Genomic DNA, 21,411 nt, shown 5'->3' on the forward strand with positions numbered 1-21,411 from the left:
TAGATACATGGTTGATAGCCAAAGTCTGAAGTTTACATTAGGCTACCTTCTGTTACATAAGTCTATGGGCTTTGGGAAATGTGCATGGTCATGCATCCACCATTCCAGTATCACACATATTAGCTGTCTGCATCACACCCAGTATCCCCTACATCCCATTTTTTATCCTCTGCATCCTTTCTCTAAACTACTGACAACCACTGATCTTTTTACTATCTCTATGTTTTGCCTTTCCCAGAGTGCCATATGGTTGCAATAACATAGTTAGATCTTTGATTTCCTCCATCAGAGTTTTTATAGTTTTCCTTACATAGATTTTTATACATATTTTGTTCAATCTATAACTAAGTATTTCATTTGTTTGTTAATGCTAATGTAAATGGTATGGTGTTTTAGTTTCAAATTCTAATTGTTCATTCCTTATAAAGGGGAAAGTAGTTGACTTTTGTATATTTTTTTAACACATCTTATTTTATTCAGATAGCAGTCTGATCACACGTGGTCCAACAACACTCAAATAATAAATCAAATATAACCAGATGTTAAAGATTGGTCTTCAAACATCATAGCCAATGATGCCATGCTTGCCTATGATCTCTCCGACATAAAACCACATCAACACCTCAGTGGCCACCAAACCATTCAGCACAGCTTCCTTAACTGTGAGTTGTTTGAAGCTACCAGTCTGAGCACTATTGACTATTTCTTTCAGGCTCTGAATAACTCTAGGGATCTCAGCAGGGGTGGGAGGAATCAGCTCAACCTTGGCGTAGTACCAAAATGTGGCCAACTGAGGCTTCGAGTAAGTCACAGCAGCGTTCACCAGCGCCAGGGTCTTCTCCACAAGGTTACAGATAAATTTACAACACTGATATAATCACTTATTGTAGGAGTATTTTTTCTGATTCTTTGGGATTTTCTATGTAAATAGTTACATCATCTGCAAGCAACGTATGTTAATTTCAATCTTTTGTTACATTTGCTGATAACTGAGAAGCCATCCCCATTCACTTAACTGCTATAGCCACCTACAATGCTAGCTACCATTAATTTAGTTTTAGTGATCTATTAACTTTTTCAGCCATCATCATATTTGGTTGTGAATTAAGGAAAAAAGATTTCAGAAAAGGAGGGATAATTCGAATATGATCACAGTACAGGAGCAATATTTTGTGTGTGTGTGTGTGTGTGTGTGTGTGTGCGTGTGTTCACAATGGAGTTCGCACTCCTATGAGAATCTAATGCACTGTTCATCTGACAGGAGGAGTTCATGTGGTAATGCTCACTCACCGGCTGCTCATCTCCTGCTCTGTGTGTGTGTGTGTGTGTGTGTGTGATCAATTCTGGTTTCCTCGAAAATATGTTTGGCACAGAGATAGGGACAGAGGAGGAGGAGATTATGCCAAGAAAGTGATATAAAAGAAGAGTACAAGAAGTAAAGATGAAATACATTATATATTATATATAGTATATGTAATGTCCATAATATACATTGTACGTATAATATATATTGTATATATTATATATATTGATACATATTATATATTATATATATTGTATATATAATGTATGTGTATATATATACATATTTGCTATCTTTCATATATAATATATATGCAATATATATGTATGCAATAACATATATGTATATTATTTACTGCATTTGTTGATAAGAAACTCTTGCATATGACTTTACAACACTCTGGGTTCTCACTCTTTCTTCATGAAATTTGTTTTATATTGGATTCTTCAAACATTTTATTGATTTAAATAAAGTAAAAAGCAAATACTGCCACCACATCATGCTTAAGATTATGGAAATAACACATATGTGTTCAAGCAAATTAAATAATTATTTACCAAATTTTTATATCAACAGAAATTTTTACCTTCTACATAGATCAACGTCCTTAGATTATAAAACACTCTTTTTCTTAGTAAAATTGAATACTGAGATCTTACTAAACATAAATTAAAATTACCTGCTTTTGGCCATGCGCGGTGGCTCACGCCTACAATCCCAGCACTTTGGGAGGCCAAGGCGGGTGGATCAAGATGTCAAGAGATCAAGACCATCCTGGCCAACATGGTGAAACCCCGTCTCTACTAAAAATACAAAAATTAGCTGGGCATGGTGGTGCGCGCCTGTGGTCCCAGATACGCAGGAGGCTGAGGAAGGAGAATTGCTTGAACCCAGGAGGCAGAGGTTGCAGCGAGCTGAGATCGTGCCACTGCACTCCGGCCTTGGTAACAAGAGTGAAACTCCATCTCAAAAAAAAAATATATAATACATGCTTTTACTTCTTATTTTCATACGCCATAATATCCTATTAATAAAGCCATTTCTGATTCCACTCAGGACAGAAGTAAAAGGGATGTATATAGCTGTGGAAAATAGTTTTCTGTGCATTTGCTAGCTTTGCTCATCTGCTGAAATATGCACAACAGGTATTTCTCAATTTCTGCCGCCCAGTTTTTTCTTGTAATAAGAGTTAGTTTGCTTTTAAGTTATAACTTGTACTGGTAATTGAGACTTGATTATGAGGAATATTAATGGAGAAAACTGACTGTGCAAGTAAGGGATTTTTTTTGTTGTTTAATATGTTCTTCTTTAGTAAGTTAACAAGAATTTAGAAGAGTTATGTCATTAGGCTATTCCAGAAAGTTAGATAAGAGTAAAAAACAAAATCTGAATGCATATAGAAAGTTGTAGAAGGTTAGCAAATAATTTGTTTTGATTTACAACAGTGAATCTGAAAGATGTGATAAAATATATTAAAATTTTGCCAAAGTTGACCAAATTTTGATAGATTTATTCATAAGGAGATGAAAAAGTCTTGTGGAACTTATACTGCCAAATATCATTATGTTAAAACTTGGGTTTCTCTCTACTTAGATGGTCAATTCTTAGACACCTTAATAAGATGTATGAAAGAATTTTTTTGTTTTGTTTTGGTTTTTAACCTAACAGACTTGGTAGGAGAGATTCTATATTTCACTAGAATAATAATTTCTTTCTTTACAGGCCTATTGGACATTAATCAATTTTGTGTCTAAGCCAGAAATCTTATCCTCCCATAAAGTGCCTTTGCTTCTATAATGCTTTTGGAAGTGGTCATAACAACTTACTGGCTCCCCTTTAATTAATGAGTTTGAGAAAACATCTTTGACGTGTGCTTATTTTGTATTTGCCTGAGAATCATGATTTTGCATTTTTGAAAAGTATACTTTAACATTTTATTACTAATAAAGAATTAATATATTGATTGAGAAGGAATTAAGCTCCTGATTTTCTACATGAGTGATGGGTCACAGCCTGAGCCTAGGTTTGGGCTGTGTCCTATCCTAGGCAGACGGCTGGTGAGACAGACAGTCCAGCAGCTGGAGCAGAAGACGCCACAGCTGAGACTTGGGTTGCCTAAGTGTGAGCACGTGGGGAAAGATGTGATGGGGTGGCAGCTTTGGCTGAGACACCCCCACGGCAGATGGAGTCAATGACAAAAAAGTTACTCATCAAGTGAAAACTAAGCAGACTTGTGTGTGAGGACCTATCACACAGTCCTGAGACTCCCAGAACAGCTCAAGTGAATCTTATGGAAACTGGAATCTTCCAAATTGCTGGTGAGGGTGGGCCAAAGAAATGTTACTTCATAGCATTGTTGTTACCCTTGTTTACTCCTAGATTGATGTCGACTGAAAAAGGACCCAAGCTAATGACAAGATTTTTGTAATTAGTTCCTTGAGAGGAATGTCTAGGCTTTAGGCAAGACTTCCTGTGACCTAGTTTCTCATCTGTGCAAAATGGACCTGACTTCCATGACAGTCACAGGATTGTTACAAGGATCACACAAGTACACGTGTGTTCCATGTCCAATGACAGCCCATATTTCCTTCTCAGCCCCTAGGAGGTTGGAACTATGCTGAGTGCTTTTTATACAAAATGCATTTAATACACACAACTGAGGGTTATGAGCCCTAGGAGGATGAAGTATTATTGTCGCCATGTTATAGATGAGGGTACTTGCCCAAAGTCACGCAGTTTTGTCCTGGTGAAGCTAGGTTTGAAACCCAGGAAATCTGTCCACAGTCCCTCTGCAGCTACCTGTTTCAGCATGCTGAATTTAGCAGAGAAAGCTCTTCAACACCTTGTAAAACCCTGTGTGAATGTAGAAAGTATTATTTTTGCTGTTATCCCTGTCCTTCAGGAATTCTCCATCTTATGTAGTGGGAAGATGGAGAACATTGCAACCAAACAGGTGCCATTACAAAGAAAGCCAAACTTAACGTGGTTCACCTTACCCAAATCTTCTGGTCAAAAAGGTTTTAACTTTTATTTTCTGCCATTGATATGATGACACTAGGCCTTATAATTTTTTTCCAACAGAAAATTGCATGAAATTGAATATGCTTTTTCAAAAACAGAGGCCCCATCCCTAGGAGAGCATCAACCTACTCCCACACTCCTGTAGAGAAGCAGCCTTTGAAAGAAGTGCTCGCATGCTATTTAGGCTTGAGCTGAGAAGAGTAGGCAACAATGTGAAGTATTTCAGAATAAATAATAGCCCTGCATTGATGACCACACATGTGCAGTTCTCCTTACATCATCATGCACTCAAAGTGCGTATCTCTTCTGAAAATTAAAACGTGGCATGCATGCACTTTTGCAAATGGACCCCCAGATGGAAATGTTGGCACTTCAGGATGGCCTTCACACTTCGTTGTAGATCTGTTGTTTTGAGGCTCCAGCAGTGGTATTTGGCCAGCCCTTTATCTGGCATACACTCCAGTCCAGTGCAGCTGGAAGAGGTCCAGAAATGTGGAATACTTCAGTCTACTACCACGTACGCTGCCAGCAGCTGGCTGCAGACATGGTGTAGATGAACGGAGAGACGACCATGATCTTGCTACCATGTGCTTTGCTTCAAGGATCCTGTTGTATGGGAGGGATTTTATGTTATCTTTTCTTTAGCCATTCTCTGCATTCTTACTTTTTAAATGCATACATTAAAAATAACCTTGTCCCCTTTAGTTCAAAAGATACTCAAACTGTCATCTGCATCCTCCTGAAGGTGGGGACTCCTTGGACTTCAGCTGTAGTCTGAATGTTGCCCCCTTTCCTGGCTCCCACACAAAATATTCAGGACCACTGGGCATCTTACACAGGGAGCTGTGAAGCAGCTTGAAACAGAATCAGGTCCCTTGGGATATGCGTTTTTCCATGGTCTTGGGACGCACTTCTTACAATTAGGCTTTTGCCTTAGCGATGGCTGAATCCATCTTTTGTCCATCTATCAATTCAGGTCCTTTAGGAGTGGAGCTCCCCTTTGTTCATGAGCCTTGTCAATGTCCCCATCCCATCCCCACAGGATTCTATCCAGCTTCTCTAACATCACTGCCTGACTGTTCAGACTCTCGAGCTTTGCCTACCCCTAGGTTCTCTGTCCCTCACTGTAAGAAGGACTGTCCTGGTGTGTTACACCCCCATACACCCCTTTACACTGGGATAGGTCTTATTGGCTTCCGTCTCCTTCTGGTTCCAGTTTGATTTACATTCAGCTTTGGCAGTGGGAGCAGTCCCAGGGTGGGGATCCAGTAATTCCATTTTCCTTAACTGCACCACACCTAATGCTATATATTCCCTCATATGATTCAACCTAACATATTCAATTGATTTTTAAAGTTCTTATAACACATTCATAATTTTATTACAAAATTAATCATAAATTACTATTGAAAGAAGATCTAATCCCTGCTTCATACCACTGGGAAAAAACAAGCTACCATAATTGCACATGAGATATCTTTACTCTTTCATTCCATCATCTGTGCTGTGGGTGAGGATTTTTGATCATTTTCATGCTCTCTCTGGAACTCTTGCTCCCCTAACAATGGCACTCCATGATGGAGCAGACACTGGGGCAGGTGCAGCTCGCATCTCAGATTCTGCCCTTCTCTTCCATGTGTTAGATGTTACTCTTTCTATGTTTCATGGAAATAGGGAATATCTTATTCTAAATATTTGACCTCTTAGCACTGCTACAATACAACTGAAAATTTGACACCTACACCCCATACTACCATTTTGTGGAGGAAGACATGCTGGACCAGAGAACCTTAATGGCAAGCATACCAAATAACAGCAATATATTTTTATTTTCAAAAAATATTTGTAATACATAAAAAATAAAATAAAAATTAACTATAATTATAATTTCACATTCACAGATGATTATTGCTCCATAGTTTGATATATGTTGATTCAAGTTTTTTTCTACAAGTTTACATGTTATATTTCTACATAAATGGCATAATTTTATGCATAACTTTTTTGAAAACTATGCTTTCCTTTAACAATATAGCCTAGACATTTTTTATGTAGAAATCCACATCATTACATTGTATAAATACACAGCATTTAAAACAATCAACTCATTTTCATAGACGTCTATCCTGTATGGAGTCTTCACTTTTATAAGCAGTGAGTGCACCACTGTATTGGCACTGCTCCTTTGTCACTGGTTAGTAAACTACATTTCTGTGGGTCTGTTTCTTGACTCTGTGCTCTGTTCCACTGGTACACGTAGGCATTCTTTTGTAAGTATCGTGGTGTTGCCTTGATTACCATTGTTTCATAAGTCTTAATGTCAAGTAGCGTTAGTGTGCTGAATTTATTATTTTTCAGTATCCTGTTGGCTATTTTTTCTTTTACATTTTCATATAACTTTAAATTCATTTTATCAATATCCAGAAAACAGCTTGCTGGACTCTTAAATGGTATTGCCTTGAATCCACAGATCCTGTGGGACAGAATTAACCTGTTGAATATACTGAGTCTTCAAATTCATGAGCATAGAATATATCTCCATTTAATTAGATCCTCTTTAATTTCTTTTATCAGGCTTTTATATTTTACTCTATATAGACCCTGTGCATATTTTAATAGGTTTGCACTTAAGAATTTTATTTTTTGAGCAGTTGTAACTGGTTTTGTGCTTTAATTTCGAATTGTAATTGTTCATTGCTGGTATATAGGAAAACAGTTGACTTTTGCATGTTAACTTTGCATTATGCAGTCTTGATATGGTTGCTTATTAGTTCCAGGAGGAGACTTATTTTGTCAATTGTTTGTGATTTTCTACTTAAGTACTCCTAGTTTTCTGAGTTTTTATCATTAAATGGTGTTGGATTTTGTCAAATGTTTTTTCTGCATCGATTATTTTCTTGCTATAATAGAATATATTAATTGATTTTTAAATGTCTATCCAGACTGGCATACTTGGAATAAATCTCACTTGGTTGTGGTATGTACATTTTATTTTATTTTGTTTTTTGAGACAGAGTCTCACTCTGTTGCCCAGGCTGGAGTGCAGTGGTGCTATCTCAGCTCACTGCAACCTCCGCCTCCTGGTTTCAAGCAATTCTCCTGCCTCAGCCTCCCAAGTAGCTGGAATTATAAGCGCACTCCACCATACCAGGCTGATATGTACATTTTAAAAATGCATTGTTGAATTTGATCTGTTAAAATTTTGTTGAGAATTTTTATTCATCAATGTTCATGAGAAAGTTATGGTAAAGATACCTAAAGTTGTTATTAAATTTGGGTGAAAAGGGGAAAATAAAATAAAAGTACACCCATGCATTGCTTAACAACAGGGCTGTGTTCTAAAAAATGTGGCATTAGGCAATTTCATCATTGTGCCAACATCATGGGGTATGTTTTTACAAACCTAAATGGCAGAACTTACTACACACAGGTTAAACAATGTAGCCTATTGTCCAAGGCAAATCTGTCCAGCCTTGTGTGTCTCACATGAGATGGCAAAGTGTTCTTCAGCTCATTATCACTGACACGCTTCTTTGTGTCCTTGCCTGCTGCCTGCAAAGCTGCTTAAAGGAGCCTACTGCTTCTTTGGAGGATACCAAAACCCCCAATTTTTGAGTTTTGTCTACTTATGTTCCCCGGCCCCCATTTGGATTTGCAAGATCATATTGGGGTCTATGCAGAAACATAAAAATGACACTATCTCAAACTCTGTCCTAGTTCTTCACCTGGATGCCAACACAGTTCTACTTGCATTCAATTTCAAAATATGGTCTTACATTCTTGTGGGATCCCTTTCGTGTATGTTGCCTGTCATTGACTAAAATGTCTTTATGTAATGCATGACTGTATTAAAAGAGAAGGTCGTTTAAACAGCCTTGGGAAATAGATAGGTAAGTAAGAGATTAACAGATTCACTAAATGCTGTTTTATTATATTTTCAACACTTTTTCTTTTCTTTTTCTTTTTAAAGTTCCACACATCCATCTATCTAGGTAACTAGCTAAAATCAATATACCGTATTCCAGTTCCAATCTCTATAAATTGTTACAAACCTTAATGCTCTGAATCACCCATCTCCTGGCATGTGGCCTAGCCTCAGGACTCAGCTCATTCCCCTAAAGCCTGCTCTTGTTTAAAGGAGTCTTGTATCTGATTGTGTCTCACATGAGATGGCAAAGTGTTCTTCAGCTCATTATCACTGACACGCTTCTTTGTGTCCTTGCCTGCTGCCTGCAAAGCTGCTTAAAGGAGCCTACTGCTTCTTTGGAGGATACCAAAACCCCCAATTTTTGAGTTTTGTCTACTTATGTTCCCCCGCCCCCATTTGGATTTGCAAGATCATATTGGGGTCTATGCAGAAACATAAAAATGACACTATCTCAAACTCTGTCCTAGTTCTTCACCTGGATGCCAACACAGTTCTACTTGCATTCAATTTCAAAAAGCATCTTCTGGAAACAGTTGATCATCCTAAAGATTTAAACCCAGTTCATAAGGCTAGACAAGGAGGGATGACACGCCGTCTCTCAGCTCTCCAAGGCCTCGGATTCTTAATCCTCATAGGAGTGAGATAATCTCCTCTCCAATAGGTTTTGGTCACTGTGCAATCTCAGTCCTTACCTAGAAAAGATTCTACCACAAATGCTAAAGCTTAATACAAAGGTTTATCCTCAGGTTCTTAAAGATTTGCATGAGGATGTTCTAATTTTTGTTTAAGCTTTGATTATTATCTAAACTCAATGATATATACTTAATCTGGACAATCACCTTAAAAATAAATGCAGATATTTAACTTCAGAGCCTGGGTTAGCATTTCTGTTAAGATTATGTTGGATCAGAGAAAACTAAGTTGTACCAAGGAAGATTTTACAATATTTCAAAAAGAAAAAACATGACAAAAATTGAGTCACTATCCAGAACACTAGCTTCTTGGTTTATTTAACGGAAAAGATCCTGAGCTATAGAGGTCAGCAACCTAATCATTTGGCTATGGAGATAGTGTATTGATTGATTGTTTCTTCTTAAGTACCAACTTGAAGTTTATTCCCAGTAAGTGTAGCTATAATTATATAATGAAGAATGTTTTTCTGTTTACAATTCTAGAGATAATTAAATGCAGATTTCAAAAATTCCATAATGCTATCTTTTAAAAATAGATTTCCACAACAAGAACTAATCTGTGTACAGATACTTCATTTGATTCTGGGAACAACTTATGAAGTAGTTTGTTCTCTTAGTTTATGGACAAAGAAATAGGGAGAACTGCTTTCCAAGGTCACTTGGGTGGCAAGAGAATGGTGCTCCTGAATCTTTCTTGTTTAGCAGAATAATATTCCTCATACTGCCTCCATAGTTTCCAAGGATGTTCCTGGTTTTCTTTTATTTAACGTTTGCATCAACTTTTACAAGAATTTCTCATGATATGTTTAAAAACATACAACTGAGTATGTGATTAGCCATGATTTCATGGACTACTACCTTGCACAGTGTCTTTCATTGTCTGCCAACATCAGATTCAGTTGAGAGAAGAGATCACTCAGCCAAGTCCCCAGAGGCCTCGTCCTTCCAAGACGTCTGTCCTGTGCTCCTTGGAGAGGCTGGAAACAGCACTAGGATGCCAAAGGGATTATGGATTCCTTCTTAGTATTTCAAAATACACAGGCTACCTGCTATTCCTTGTCTCTTATTTCTTCCAGGGGAAAAGCTCTGCTGCTTTGCTTACTGATGTGAATGATTTGAGAGTGGGGGGAAAATAGGGTTAATATATTCTAAAGAAATGTATAAGAGTGAAAAAGACTTTGGTGAGATTTCCCCCATTGATGTGTATTTATTTGTATTATATTATAAACATGATGAGAGGTTTGAAAAGCCAACTCCTTATTTCATGGATTTAGAAAAACATTTTTTTGTTAATTCATATTTTAATGTGGAATGTTTTTCGCTTGGACTGAATAACCCAGTTTGTCAATCACAGGATGATCTGGTCTAAGGGCCTGTGGTATGACTGGCAAAATGTCAGGTAATTGATCTTTGTCCCCGTTCCCCAGCACAGAGCTCAGGGATGTGTCTGGATCTGGAGAGGCTGAGGGTGCCACATGGTAGCCAGACTGCAGTGCACTGTGTATGTCTGAGATGAGTGAGGCACATATGGCCCAGGTGAGTTGATCTTTGGAATGTAACCATGTGGGGCTAACCCAAGACAGATGATTTGAAGTGGATTATGTTAAGTTTGTCAGTCACAGACACAAGAAGCAAGAGTGACATGGCGAACATGACCCCAGAAGACCTCAATTCTAATTTAGACTTTGTCAATAGTAAGCCATGGACAAAGCAATAGGGAGAACTACTTTCCAAGGTCATGTGTGTGGCAAGAGAACAGTGTACATAATTCAACCCCTCACTTTCTTACCCAGACCTACACCTCCTCCTAACTTACCCCAAAAAGCCCTGTTTTCTTCCAGATATCTACACTTGAATTCTTGGGTCACTCTGAACTCTCCTGTATACCTCAGCCCCATCATCCAGTCAATTTCTGTCCTCAGGAAAGATTCAGTATCTATTTGTGTTTTTGAAATTATCCTCAAGTTATAAATCACATTCTTCTACTTTTTTATTGGATAAAATATCACCCCCCCCACTCACCCCGTCAACATTGTAAAGATGCACTTCCTTATATTTATCTGCCCTGGTCCTCCATAATATGTATACATCACAGCTTATCGCCTATCTTATTGCTGGCTTTATTTTATATTGCTATTTTTTTCAGTTTCTCACTTTGACGACCAGTGTTGTGACATGCCCTTTACATAGTTTTTTGGTGCGTGTGTGAGCATTCCTGTGAATTAGATCTGGGCAAGATATATTTCTGGGTCGGAGGATATGTCTGTTTTAATGTAAACAGAGACTGCAAGCTCCCTGGATGTTTGTGCCCAATTATACCCCTAAGAATACATCAAAGCTACCAGTGTCTCCATATCCTTACTTGTACCAAACTATCAGAGTTTTAGGTTTTTCAACCTGGTAGGTGAAAAAAATAGAACCTTCTTAGGTTAGTAGGCATTTATTTTTTGACTGGTGAGTTCAACATATGCTATTTTGTTTTGCTGGTTATTTATATTTCTCTTAAGTGGTCTTCCTCTTCATTAACAAAGCCCATGTTACTATTAGGTTATTGGCATTTATTTTAAGATTGAATTGCAGGTTCCCCTTACGTATTCTGATCTAATCTTTTGTGTGTTTTCTATCGTATTGTCACTACTGCTTTCTTTTTGTGTACTATTTTCTCTTTGTGTTGGACAGAAACAAGGTTAACTCTTGGGAAAATAAAGAAGCTGATACACTCATTGGGACATATTTTTCTTTATAAAATCTCTCTTTTGGAAAAGAAAGAATGCAAAAAGCAGTAAACATTTACCAGTGTACAAATAATGAAAAACTCCCAAATGGCACTCTGTAATTCAGAACTCTTTACCCCAAATTCATGATGTGCTGGAACCCTGTACAAAAGAGTGTGCAAAGTGTGGGTCATTTACATTTCTGTTCTTCCCTTAAATATAGGAATGGAAACCATAGTAGATACTCTGTTTAGACCAGTTTAAAGACTGTAGTTGAACTTGAATTGTTTATGACAGCATTTGCAGCACACAAACAAAATGCAATATGTGGTTTTTAAAAGCACTGAAGTTGTAGAAAAGAGATAGGCCTTCCAGTTGCTTTCATGTGCTCAATGTGTTGAGGAAAAGGGGCTTAGGAAAATATACTAAATGGACTCTTGACATATAGATGAAATGTAGACAAAATTGAGCCTGTAAGTGGAATTGGCAGGAAGGACATGCAGAAGTGTCCTATCAGCAAAAGTGGGCACTTAGGCTGTGGCTGTCAACACTCTGTGGGCGTTGGAATCTCCCATGATGCATTTGAAAATAAAGAGTCCACACATGGACACAGGGAGGGGAGCATCACACACTGGGGTCTGTTGGGAATAGGGGAGGGACAGCGGCGGGTAGGGAGGTTGGGGAGAAATAACATGGGGAGAAATGCCAGATATAGGTGATGAGGGGATGGAGGCAGTAAACCACATTGCTATGTATGTACCTATGCAACAATCCTGTATGTTCTGCACATGTACCCAAGAACCTAAAGTGCAATAAAATATATAGGAAAAAAAAAAGAAAACAAAGAGTCCGTTGCCTGTGCCAAAGACTCTGACACAGGAGCTCATGTTTGGAACGCAGGCATCTGCCTTTGTCGGAAATAAAAACCTATACCTCTAGTCAAGGCTTATCTCCCAAAGTTCTAACCAGCTACTTTCTGACTATTCCCATATAATGACCTTGTTGGTGAATGAAGTCAATGTTTACATAATTCAATCCCTCACTTTCCCACCCAGACCTACATCTTCTCCTAACTCACTCCAAGAAGACCTGTTTTCATCCAGGCATCCACACTTGAAATCCTGAATCACTCTGAACTCTCCTGTGTGCTTCAGCCCCCTCCTCCAGTCGGTTTCCAGGCCATTGAGAATTGTATCAATAACATCTATGCCTCTGCTTCTCCCTTTCCACCAGTATCTTAATTTATACTTTCAAAATATGGCCTCTGGATCACAAAACATTGGTCATACAAGATAGTTCCCAAAAGTTCAGCTCGAATCACTTAAATTTTCCACTCTAAAACTTTCACTGGTCTCACGTAACCTACATTTGAACAACAGTTTATTTGGTTTGGTGCTGGAGGTTTGCTGCAGTATCTTTCGGATGAGCTTTCTGGTCTCTTATCCCACTGCTCTTCCATGCATATATGTCACTTACTCTGGATGAGTTGGACTTGAGCTACCCTCAGAGTCTGTCGTCACTGTCGCAACAATTGGACTCATGCTGTCTTCTACTCATGAACTATCTTAAACCTCAACCCCTCATGGTCGCTCTGATCCTTGAAGGCCCATCTCTCAGGCACTCCCTCACGTAAACACTTTCCATTATTCCCAAAGCCAGACAGCTTCACAAGAGCAGGAACTGCGTCTGTTTTCTTGCCTTTATACAGACGGACTTTCAGAATGTGGTAATAGGAGGTTTTTACACTATCTTAGCCCTATGGTTCTTTTATCTTCCCCATGACCACAATGAAAATAATAATCACATCTTTTTATTGTCACCAACCCTGTATTTCTACTGTAGCTCCTCAAAAGGCAAGAAATGGAAAAGTGAAGGAGGGCATTTAATTTCCACGTTGCATGAACATCACAGATACCATCTAAATCTATTCCATTCCTTCCCTGATCAGTAATGTAGTTTGAATAAGCAGCTTAAACTCAAGGAGCAAGCCTGTTGGCAGCCCTCTCGTCTTCAGCAATGATTGTTTGAGATTAAGCATGCTGCCTCATTCTGGTCAAAGATGGGAGTGCTTTGATGGAAGCTTCGGAGAAACATCTCTCTAGACACAAGCCAGACTCCCTGTCCCATTCTTTCCCTGATCTGGGGCTATCTATATACAAGGAAGCATGAAGAACCAGTCTGCTGTCTTATGACCGTAAAGGAGGAGAGATTTAGGATGTTGCTGAGGCTGTAGTTGACAGACCAGATGGTAGAAAGCCCTAGGTCCTAGACATGATGATTGAACCAGTAAATCAGTAACTTTGAAGACCAACTTGCTTCTGGGCTCCCCAGTTGGTGAATAGTAACATTCTTAAGTTGTGGCAACTAAAACTGGTTTTCTGTCACCTGCTGAAAACATCTTGTCTAAAAAAGGTGGCTGGGCATGGTGGCTCACGTCTGTAATTCCAGCACTTTGGGAGGCCAAAGTGGGTGGATCGGATCACCTGAGGTCAGGAGTTAGACCAGCCTCCCAACATGGTGAAACCCCATCTCTACTAAAAATAGAAAAAATTAGTCAGACGTGGTGGTGGATGCCTGTAATCCCAGCTATTCAGGAGTCTGAGTCAGGAAAATTGCTTGAACCCGGGAGGTGGATGTTGTAGTGAGCCCAGATCATGTCACTGCACTCCAGCCTGGGCAACAAGAGTGAAACTCTGCCTCAAAAAGAAAAAGGTATGTCTTCTAAAACTATGTTTGCTACACGTACTGGGCTCTATAAGATATGCAAGGTAGAAGCTGGGATTCCTTTCCAGAGAGATATACTTTGAACCCACTTTCGAGGATCTGTTCAAGCTGATGCCCCATGCTGCTTGTGTTCATTATCTGTTTATGAGTTCTCTAAGGAGGAGTGCAGAAAACTTACAAGCTGCGGACGGATGGTGATTTCCCACTGCTGAGATGGGTACTGATGGGAGCAATACTTCAAATACGTACTTTTTTTTTGATATGGAGTCTCTGTTGCCAGGCTGGAGTGCCGTGGTCGATCTCAGCTCACTGCAACCTCCACCTCCCAGGTTCAAGTGATTCTCCTGCTTTAGCCTCCCGAGTAGCTGAGACTACAGGCTCACAGCACCACGCCCAGCTAATTTTTGTATTTTTAGTAGAGACGGGGTTTCATCATGTTGGCTAAGATGGTATGGTTCTCTCAATCTTGTGATCCACTGACCTTGGCCTCCCAAAGTGCTGGGATTACAAGCGTGAACCACCTCACCCAGCCCCAAAATATGTACTTTTGTAACCAATACAATCTGAATGTTTGAAATAATACCATCACCACCAGTTCGCACTTCAACTTGAAATATAGCAAACCAAACACCAACAATTTTTTTTACCACCTCTGTTCTGTTTTCTCCAAAATTGTTTTGTCTAAATTTATGCCGATTTTACATGGAGCATATACCGGCCCCAAGTTTGTTTCCAGGGCTGCTTTTGAACACTCACAGAATCTACAGTTTTAGCACCACGTCTCAGAGAAGGTTTTAAAAATACAGACATCCAAGCCTACGCCAGACTCCTAAATCAGCATCTCTGAAGGTTTACCTAGTTACCTATGTTTTTCAAAGCTCCATGGGTGATTTTTAAGCATGGATGGGTTGGTCGATGGATGGACGGATGGATAGATGGACATATGATTCTCCTCCAAATTCATTTACCTACAATAGATTCTTGTATTTTTCTTAGACCACTTGGCAACCCCGTCAGTTCTAGTTTTGTTGTTGTTGCTATTTTCTTTATTAAATTTTGAACTTCTTGAAGGTAGTAATTTTGAGATACAATTATTTGGAGTTTTGCAACTTATTCAGTGCCTTTCTTTAGTAGGTGAAGAAAGCACATTCCCAGGAATATAACACTTCTGTGTGGTATAATCCAAAAGTCTCTAGTCAGCTCAAAAATAAAAGGTATGGCTACTTCCTAATGCTCTTGTGTCCTTCCCACTGGCTCTTTCAGTTTTAATGTGGCATATCCTGTCTTCTCAGCCACAAATGGGGATGTGTAATGGAAGCAAGAGCAATGATAGTCTTAACCTGCAAGCCACACAGTTTGGTCTAACAGGTGGACATGTAACCTAAGCCAGGACAATGGTAAACTTCTCGGGAGTATTTCTAACTGGAGCTGGTGGAAAGGGAGAGTAGAATTTCCCCTCCTAGGCCTGCATAAGTTAGAAGAATGTGAGTTTAAAGTTTCTTGCAATGCACTGTCTGCTGTGTGATGCAGGTCTGTCTGCAAGAAGAAGAGGGAAACTAACTCAGAGTGGAAAGCCAGAAAGAGAGCAAGAGAGACTCTGAGGTGGTGAGAACGCCTGGTGAAATTGCCCAGTGCCAAAGAAGAGACTTATGCAGCCAACAAACATATGAAAAAATGCTCATCATCACTGCTTATTAGAGGAATGCAAATCAAACCCACATTGAGATACCATCTCACACCAGTTAGAATGGCGATCTTTAAAAAATCTGTAGACAACAGATGCTGGACAGGACGCAGAGAAATAGGAACAATTTTACGCTGTTGGTGGGAGTGTAAATTAGTGCAACCATTGTGGAAGACAGTGTGGCGATTCCTCAAGGATCTAGAAATAGAAATACCATTTGACCCAGCAATCCCATTACTGGGTATATATCCAAAGGATTATAAATCATTCTCTTATAAAGACACATACACATGTATGTTCATTGAGGCACTGTTTAAAATAGCAAAGACGTGGAACCAACCCAAATGCCCATCAAGGAAAGACTAGATAAAGAAAATGTGGCACATATACCCTATGGAATACCATGCAGCCATAAAAAATGATGAGTTCACGTCCTTTGCAGGGACATGGATGAATCTGGAAACCATCGTTCTCAGCAAACTGACACAAGAACAGAAAACTAAACACCGCGTGTTCTCACTCATAAGTGGATGTTGAACAATGAGAACACATGGACACAGGGAGAGGAACATCACACATGGGGGTCTGCTGGGGACTGGGGGTATGGGGGAGGGATAGCAGGGGGTGGGGAGGTTGGGGAGGGATAACATTAGGAGAAACACCTATTGCAGGTGAGGGAGGGATGGAGGCAGCAAACCACCAAGGCATGAGTATACCTATGTAACAATCCTGCACCATGTGCACATGTACCCCAGAACTTAAGTATAATAAAAATAATAAAAGAGAAAAAAAGATAATGTAAGAAAAAAGAAAAGAAAGAAATTGCCCAGCGCCAGCTCCACCTCTGTTGGCCTATGATTTTGGTAAACACTCTCCTTTTCACACTTATGTCAATTAGGCTCTGATACTTATAAACAATACTTTCTGACACAAAACCTGAAAGGAAACTGGGGTCAGAGGGGCTTTTTGTCAGCTGATTCTTTTCTTCAGACAGAACGCTGAGGGCATTCTGATTTTGCACTAAGATGGGGGCATGTGTCTAATCTCTAAGCCACATATGTGAGCTTGATGCTTAACTATGAATCCTTTATTATACCAGTTTTTAAGAAGAAAGTCCATATTAGCATCTGTCCTTTTTCTCTCTAGTGTCTACCTTTATTCAGGGGTGTAATTTTCACTATAAAATGCACCAGAAATGCATGATTCTATTTAAGAGATTCTTATAATGCTGTGAACCATTACATGACTTTTTATTTCAAGCATGATTGAATTAGGGCCTATAAAATAAGGTAATGCTTCTATCTTGGTATCAGGTTGGTGAATTAAATGTAGATGTATTGATAAGCACACACTTGCATATTTTCCACTCCTTAAGGGCCACAATAATCTCTTCCATGTGGAATGTAGTGGTGTTTATGATTTATTATTTTGCTGTAGGTGGAGGCTGTTTCAAGGGTTTCAACAGGTAAGAAAAGGAAAAGAAAACAGAAAGAAAATAGCAGATAACCATTGCAAACTTAATCAAATAGTAGCCACAATCCCAGTGCTATCTGCAAATGGCATGGCAGCAGACCAATGCAGTGTGAGGCTACTGAGGTCATGAGTGAGTTCTTTTCTACCTCCATCTGAAAGGAGAAAAGCCCTTCTGAACAGACAGCAATTGCAGGATGCATTCCCAACCTTGTCCCAGGGCTGTATCGAACTTCCTGCTTTGTTTCACAATATGCCCACTGATGATACATGCAGGTTGCAGAGTCAGAAATGAACGCTACCAAGTTTTAGGTTGCCGTCACATCAGTGAAGTCTAGTCATCTGGGAATTGTCACGAATGTTCCTTCCAAGGGGAAGAATAAGTTATTGTACCTTGCACCTTCTTCCACTAAGACAGAAACATAGTACTTGGAAAGCCTTTTGGATCTGGGAGGCAGCATATACCACACTTTGTAATTGTGCTTCAATTCACAGACCAAGTGACATGAAAGGCTGCCAGTTTTAAGTAGAATCTGTAAAAGAAGATTCTGCAGCAGATTCATGCTATGATGCAAATACCCTTGTTACTTGGACCATGTGACTTATCAGGTACCACAATACCACAGAGATATCCATGGTATATGAAGATGCCTAGGGATTCTCTGGTGAAGGCTATTCGGAGAGTCACAGTGCTGTTCCCTGGGGTTCTACAGCAAGACCCTGCTATCTACTGAAGAGTATTAAACCCCTGCTGAGCAGAACTTCTTGTCATGCTATTGCGCTCCTGTAGAAAAGGAGCATATGGCCATAGGTCAATTCTAAGTGTCTCTGTGGTGAAAACCACTCATCACGAGTGGGGCAAACATTTTCATCCTTCCCCAAAATGTCCTTGGACTCCTTTGAAGTCCTCCCGCCTATCCCTTCCCTTTCCAGGGACAAGCACTTACCTTCTTTCTGTCACTCTAGATTAACTTGCATTTCCTAAAATTTTATACAAATTAAGCCATATGCAGATGGTCCCAGACTTACAATGGTTTAACTTACAATGCTGCAAAAATGATACACATACCATACACTCCTCAATTTAGGATGGAGTTATGTCCAGATAAACCTATTGTAAATTGAAAATGTCCTAAGTCACTTTTGATGTAAGGTTTTGACTTAGGTGGACATAACCCCCTCATAAGTGGAGAAGTATCTGTAGCAAGACTCCAATTCTTCTGACTTTATTCACTTAGCATAATATTACTAGATCCATCTGTGTTGTGTGTATCGCTGGTTTACTTTCTTTTTATAGCTGTATGGCAATATCACCATGTGTTTATCCATTCATTTGTTAATGGATGTTTAGAGTGGTTCCAGTTTTTGACTGTTACAAATAAAGCTGCTGTGAATATTCTTTGTATGAATATGCTTTTATTTCTCGAGTCAACATCTAGAATTGAAATTGCTGGTTCATATGAAAGGTGTAGGTTTAGCTATTTAAGACACTGCCAAATTGTTTTCAGAAAGTTGTTTCTTTCACTTTAAATTCCCACCAACAGTGTGTGAGAATTCCAGTTCTTCCTCACCCTCATCAACATTTAGGTGGTCAATCTTTATGACTAGACACATTTAAATAGGTGTGAGGTGGTATCGACATCTTCTTTGGTGAAGCTTGTTAAAATATTTTGCCCATTTTTATGGGGTTGTTTACTTGTTATTCACTTTTAGAGTAGTTTACAATTCTGGATACAATTTTTTTGGTCATATGTAGGATTTAAAACATTTTCTCCTGGATTGTCTCTTCATTTTTGCTTTAATAAAGTTACATTTATCAACTTCTTTATGGATTTTGTTTTGGTGTCATGTCTAAGAAATCTTTGTCTAAACCAGTCACTCTTTTCTCTTGTTTTCTTCTAAAAGTTTTATAAATTTAGGTTTTGTATGGAGATCATAGATTCATTTGAATTAATTCTGGCAAATGGCATGAGCTATTAATTGAACTTCACATGTTTTAGCTTAAGGATATCCAGTTATTTTGGGGGTCATTTATTTAGAATGACTATCCTTTCTCTACTGAATTGCCTTTGCACCTTCATCAAAAATCACTTGTCTATAAATAAGTGGTCTATTTCTGGACTTTCTACTTACTTCACACTTTTAAATTGTCTGCTGAAACAATAATACCTTTCTGTCTTGAATACTATAGCTTTATAATAAGTTGAAATCAGATAGTGTTATTACTCTAATTTTTTTTCTACTTTGATGTTGTTTTAGCTATTCTAAGTACATTGTAATTCCACATAAATATTGAAATCAGCTGTTCAATTTTTTAAAAAATAAATGCTTGCTGGATCTTTGAAATTTCATTGAAGCTATAGGTTAATTAAGGGGAGAAGTGGCATCTTACTAATATTAATTCAGTCTTCTTACCCATGAACATGGTATATCTCTCCATTTACTTATACTTAGGCCTTTAATTTCTATTAGGAATATTTGCTAAGGTAGAGTGAACAGGTCTTGCACATCTTTTGTAAGATTTATCCCTAAGTTTTATTGAATTTAATTTAATTTTTAAATGTATATTTATAATATCTATAAATACAATTTACTTTTGTATATTGATCTTGGGTCCTGCCATGTTGCTAAACACGTATTAGTTCCAGAATATTTTTTGCATGCTTTATCAGATTTTCTAAACAGGTGTTCATGTTGTCTAAAAATAATTTTGAATTTTTCCATCTCAAACTTGATGCCTTTTATTTCTTTTTCTTGCCTGTTTTCACTGAGTAGACTTTCCAATACAATGCTGAATAAAAGTCGTGAGAGCACGTATGCTTAGGAGGAAAGCATTCAGCCTTTTACAATTGTGTCTGACATTAGCTTTAGGTCTGACATAGATTTCTTTTTCAGATGGAAACAGTTCTCTTTAATTTCTAGTTTGCTGAGTACTTTTATCAGGAATGGATGTAAGGCTTTTTCCAAGTACTTTTTATGCACATATTAAGTGAATAATGTGGCTTATCTTTTTCAGTTTGTTGGTGAGGGAAATTATATTGCTGGATTTTCAAATGTTAGATCAACTCTAGAGTCCTGAGACAAACCCCATTTGGTTGTGTTTATTATCATGTTGTATAATTGAAGCGGATTTGCTGGCACTTTGCTTACAATTTTTACATCTATGTTCCTGAGGAATATTGGTCTATGTTTTATTTTTTGTAATATATTTGTTTTGTTTTCATATCAGAGAGTAATGTGGCTTCATATGTAGATCTGGGAAGCATTGCTTCCTTTTCAATTTTCTAGAGTGTTTCTGTAGAAGTGAATCATTAAATTTTAATTTTTTTTTTATAGAGACAGGGCCTTGCTCTGTTGCCCAAGCTGGAGTGAAGTAGCACACTTGAATTTCTGAGCTCAAATGATCCTCCTGCCTCAGCCTCTTGAGTAGTTGGGACCACAGGTGTACATCATCATGTCCAGCTGATAAGTTTTTTTAATAGTTCATAGAATTCACTAGTGAATACATCTGTTCCAATACATTTCATTGTGGAAATGTTCTCAATCAAAGGCTCTATGTATATGTAGGGATATTTATATTATCTATTTTTTCTTGAGTGAGCTTTGAGAAGATAGCAAATAATTTGTCCATTTCATATACTTTTTCAAATCTATTGGCATAGATTTTTCCATAATATTTCTTAACTATTCTTTTAATATCTGTAGAATTTATAGTGATGACATCTCTCTAATTCCAGATATCAAGAATTGAATCTCTTTCTTTATTTCTGATAAATGAGCTGAAGGTTTATCAAAATTTTTGATATTCTCACCACATCAGTTTTTGATTTTATTTTTTTCTATTTTTTGTTTTCTATTTTATTTATTTATGGTTT

General features: G+C 38.3%; 1 protein-coding gene across 1 annotated transcript in view; it reads right to left on the minus strand.

The window, feature by feature from the left end:
- Positions 1-452: 452 nt before the first annotated feature.
- LOC108282511 (ATP synthase subunit g, mitochondrial-like) overlaps positions 453-21,411 on the minus strand; it is a 63,158-nt gene continuing 42,199 nt past the window's right edge. Inside the window, exon 2 of the mRNA XM_037727846.1 lies at positions 453-868. Within this exon, the coding sequence (XP_037583774.1) occupies positions 557-868 (312 nt within the window). The 3' untranslated portion in view covers positions 453-556. The remainder of the gene's footprint in view (positions 869-21,411) is intronic.

The sequence above is a fragment of the Cebus imitator genome, unplaced genomic scaffold (assembly GCF_001604975.1).
Source record: "Cebus imitator isolate Cc_AM_T3 unplaced genomic scaffold, Cebus_imitator-1.0 Scaffold242, whole genome shotgun sequence".
Lineage (NCBI taxonomy): Eukaryota > Metazoa > Chordata > Mammalia > Primates > Cebidae > Cebus > Cebus imitator.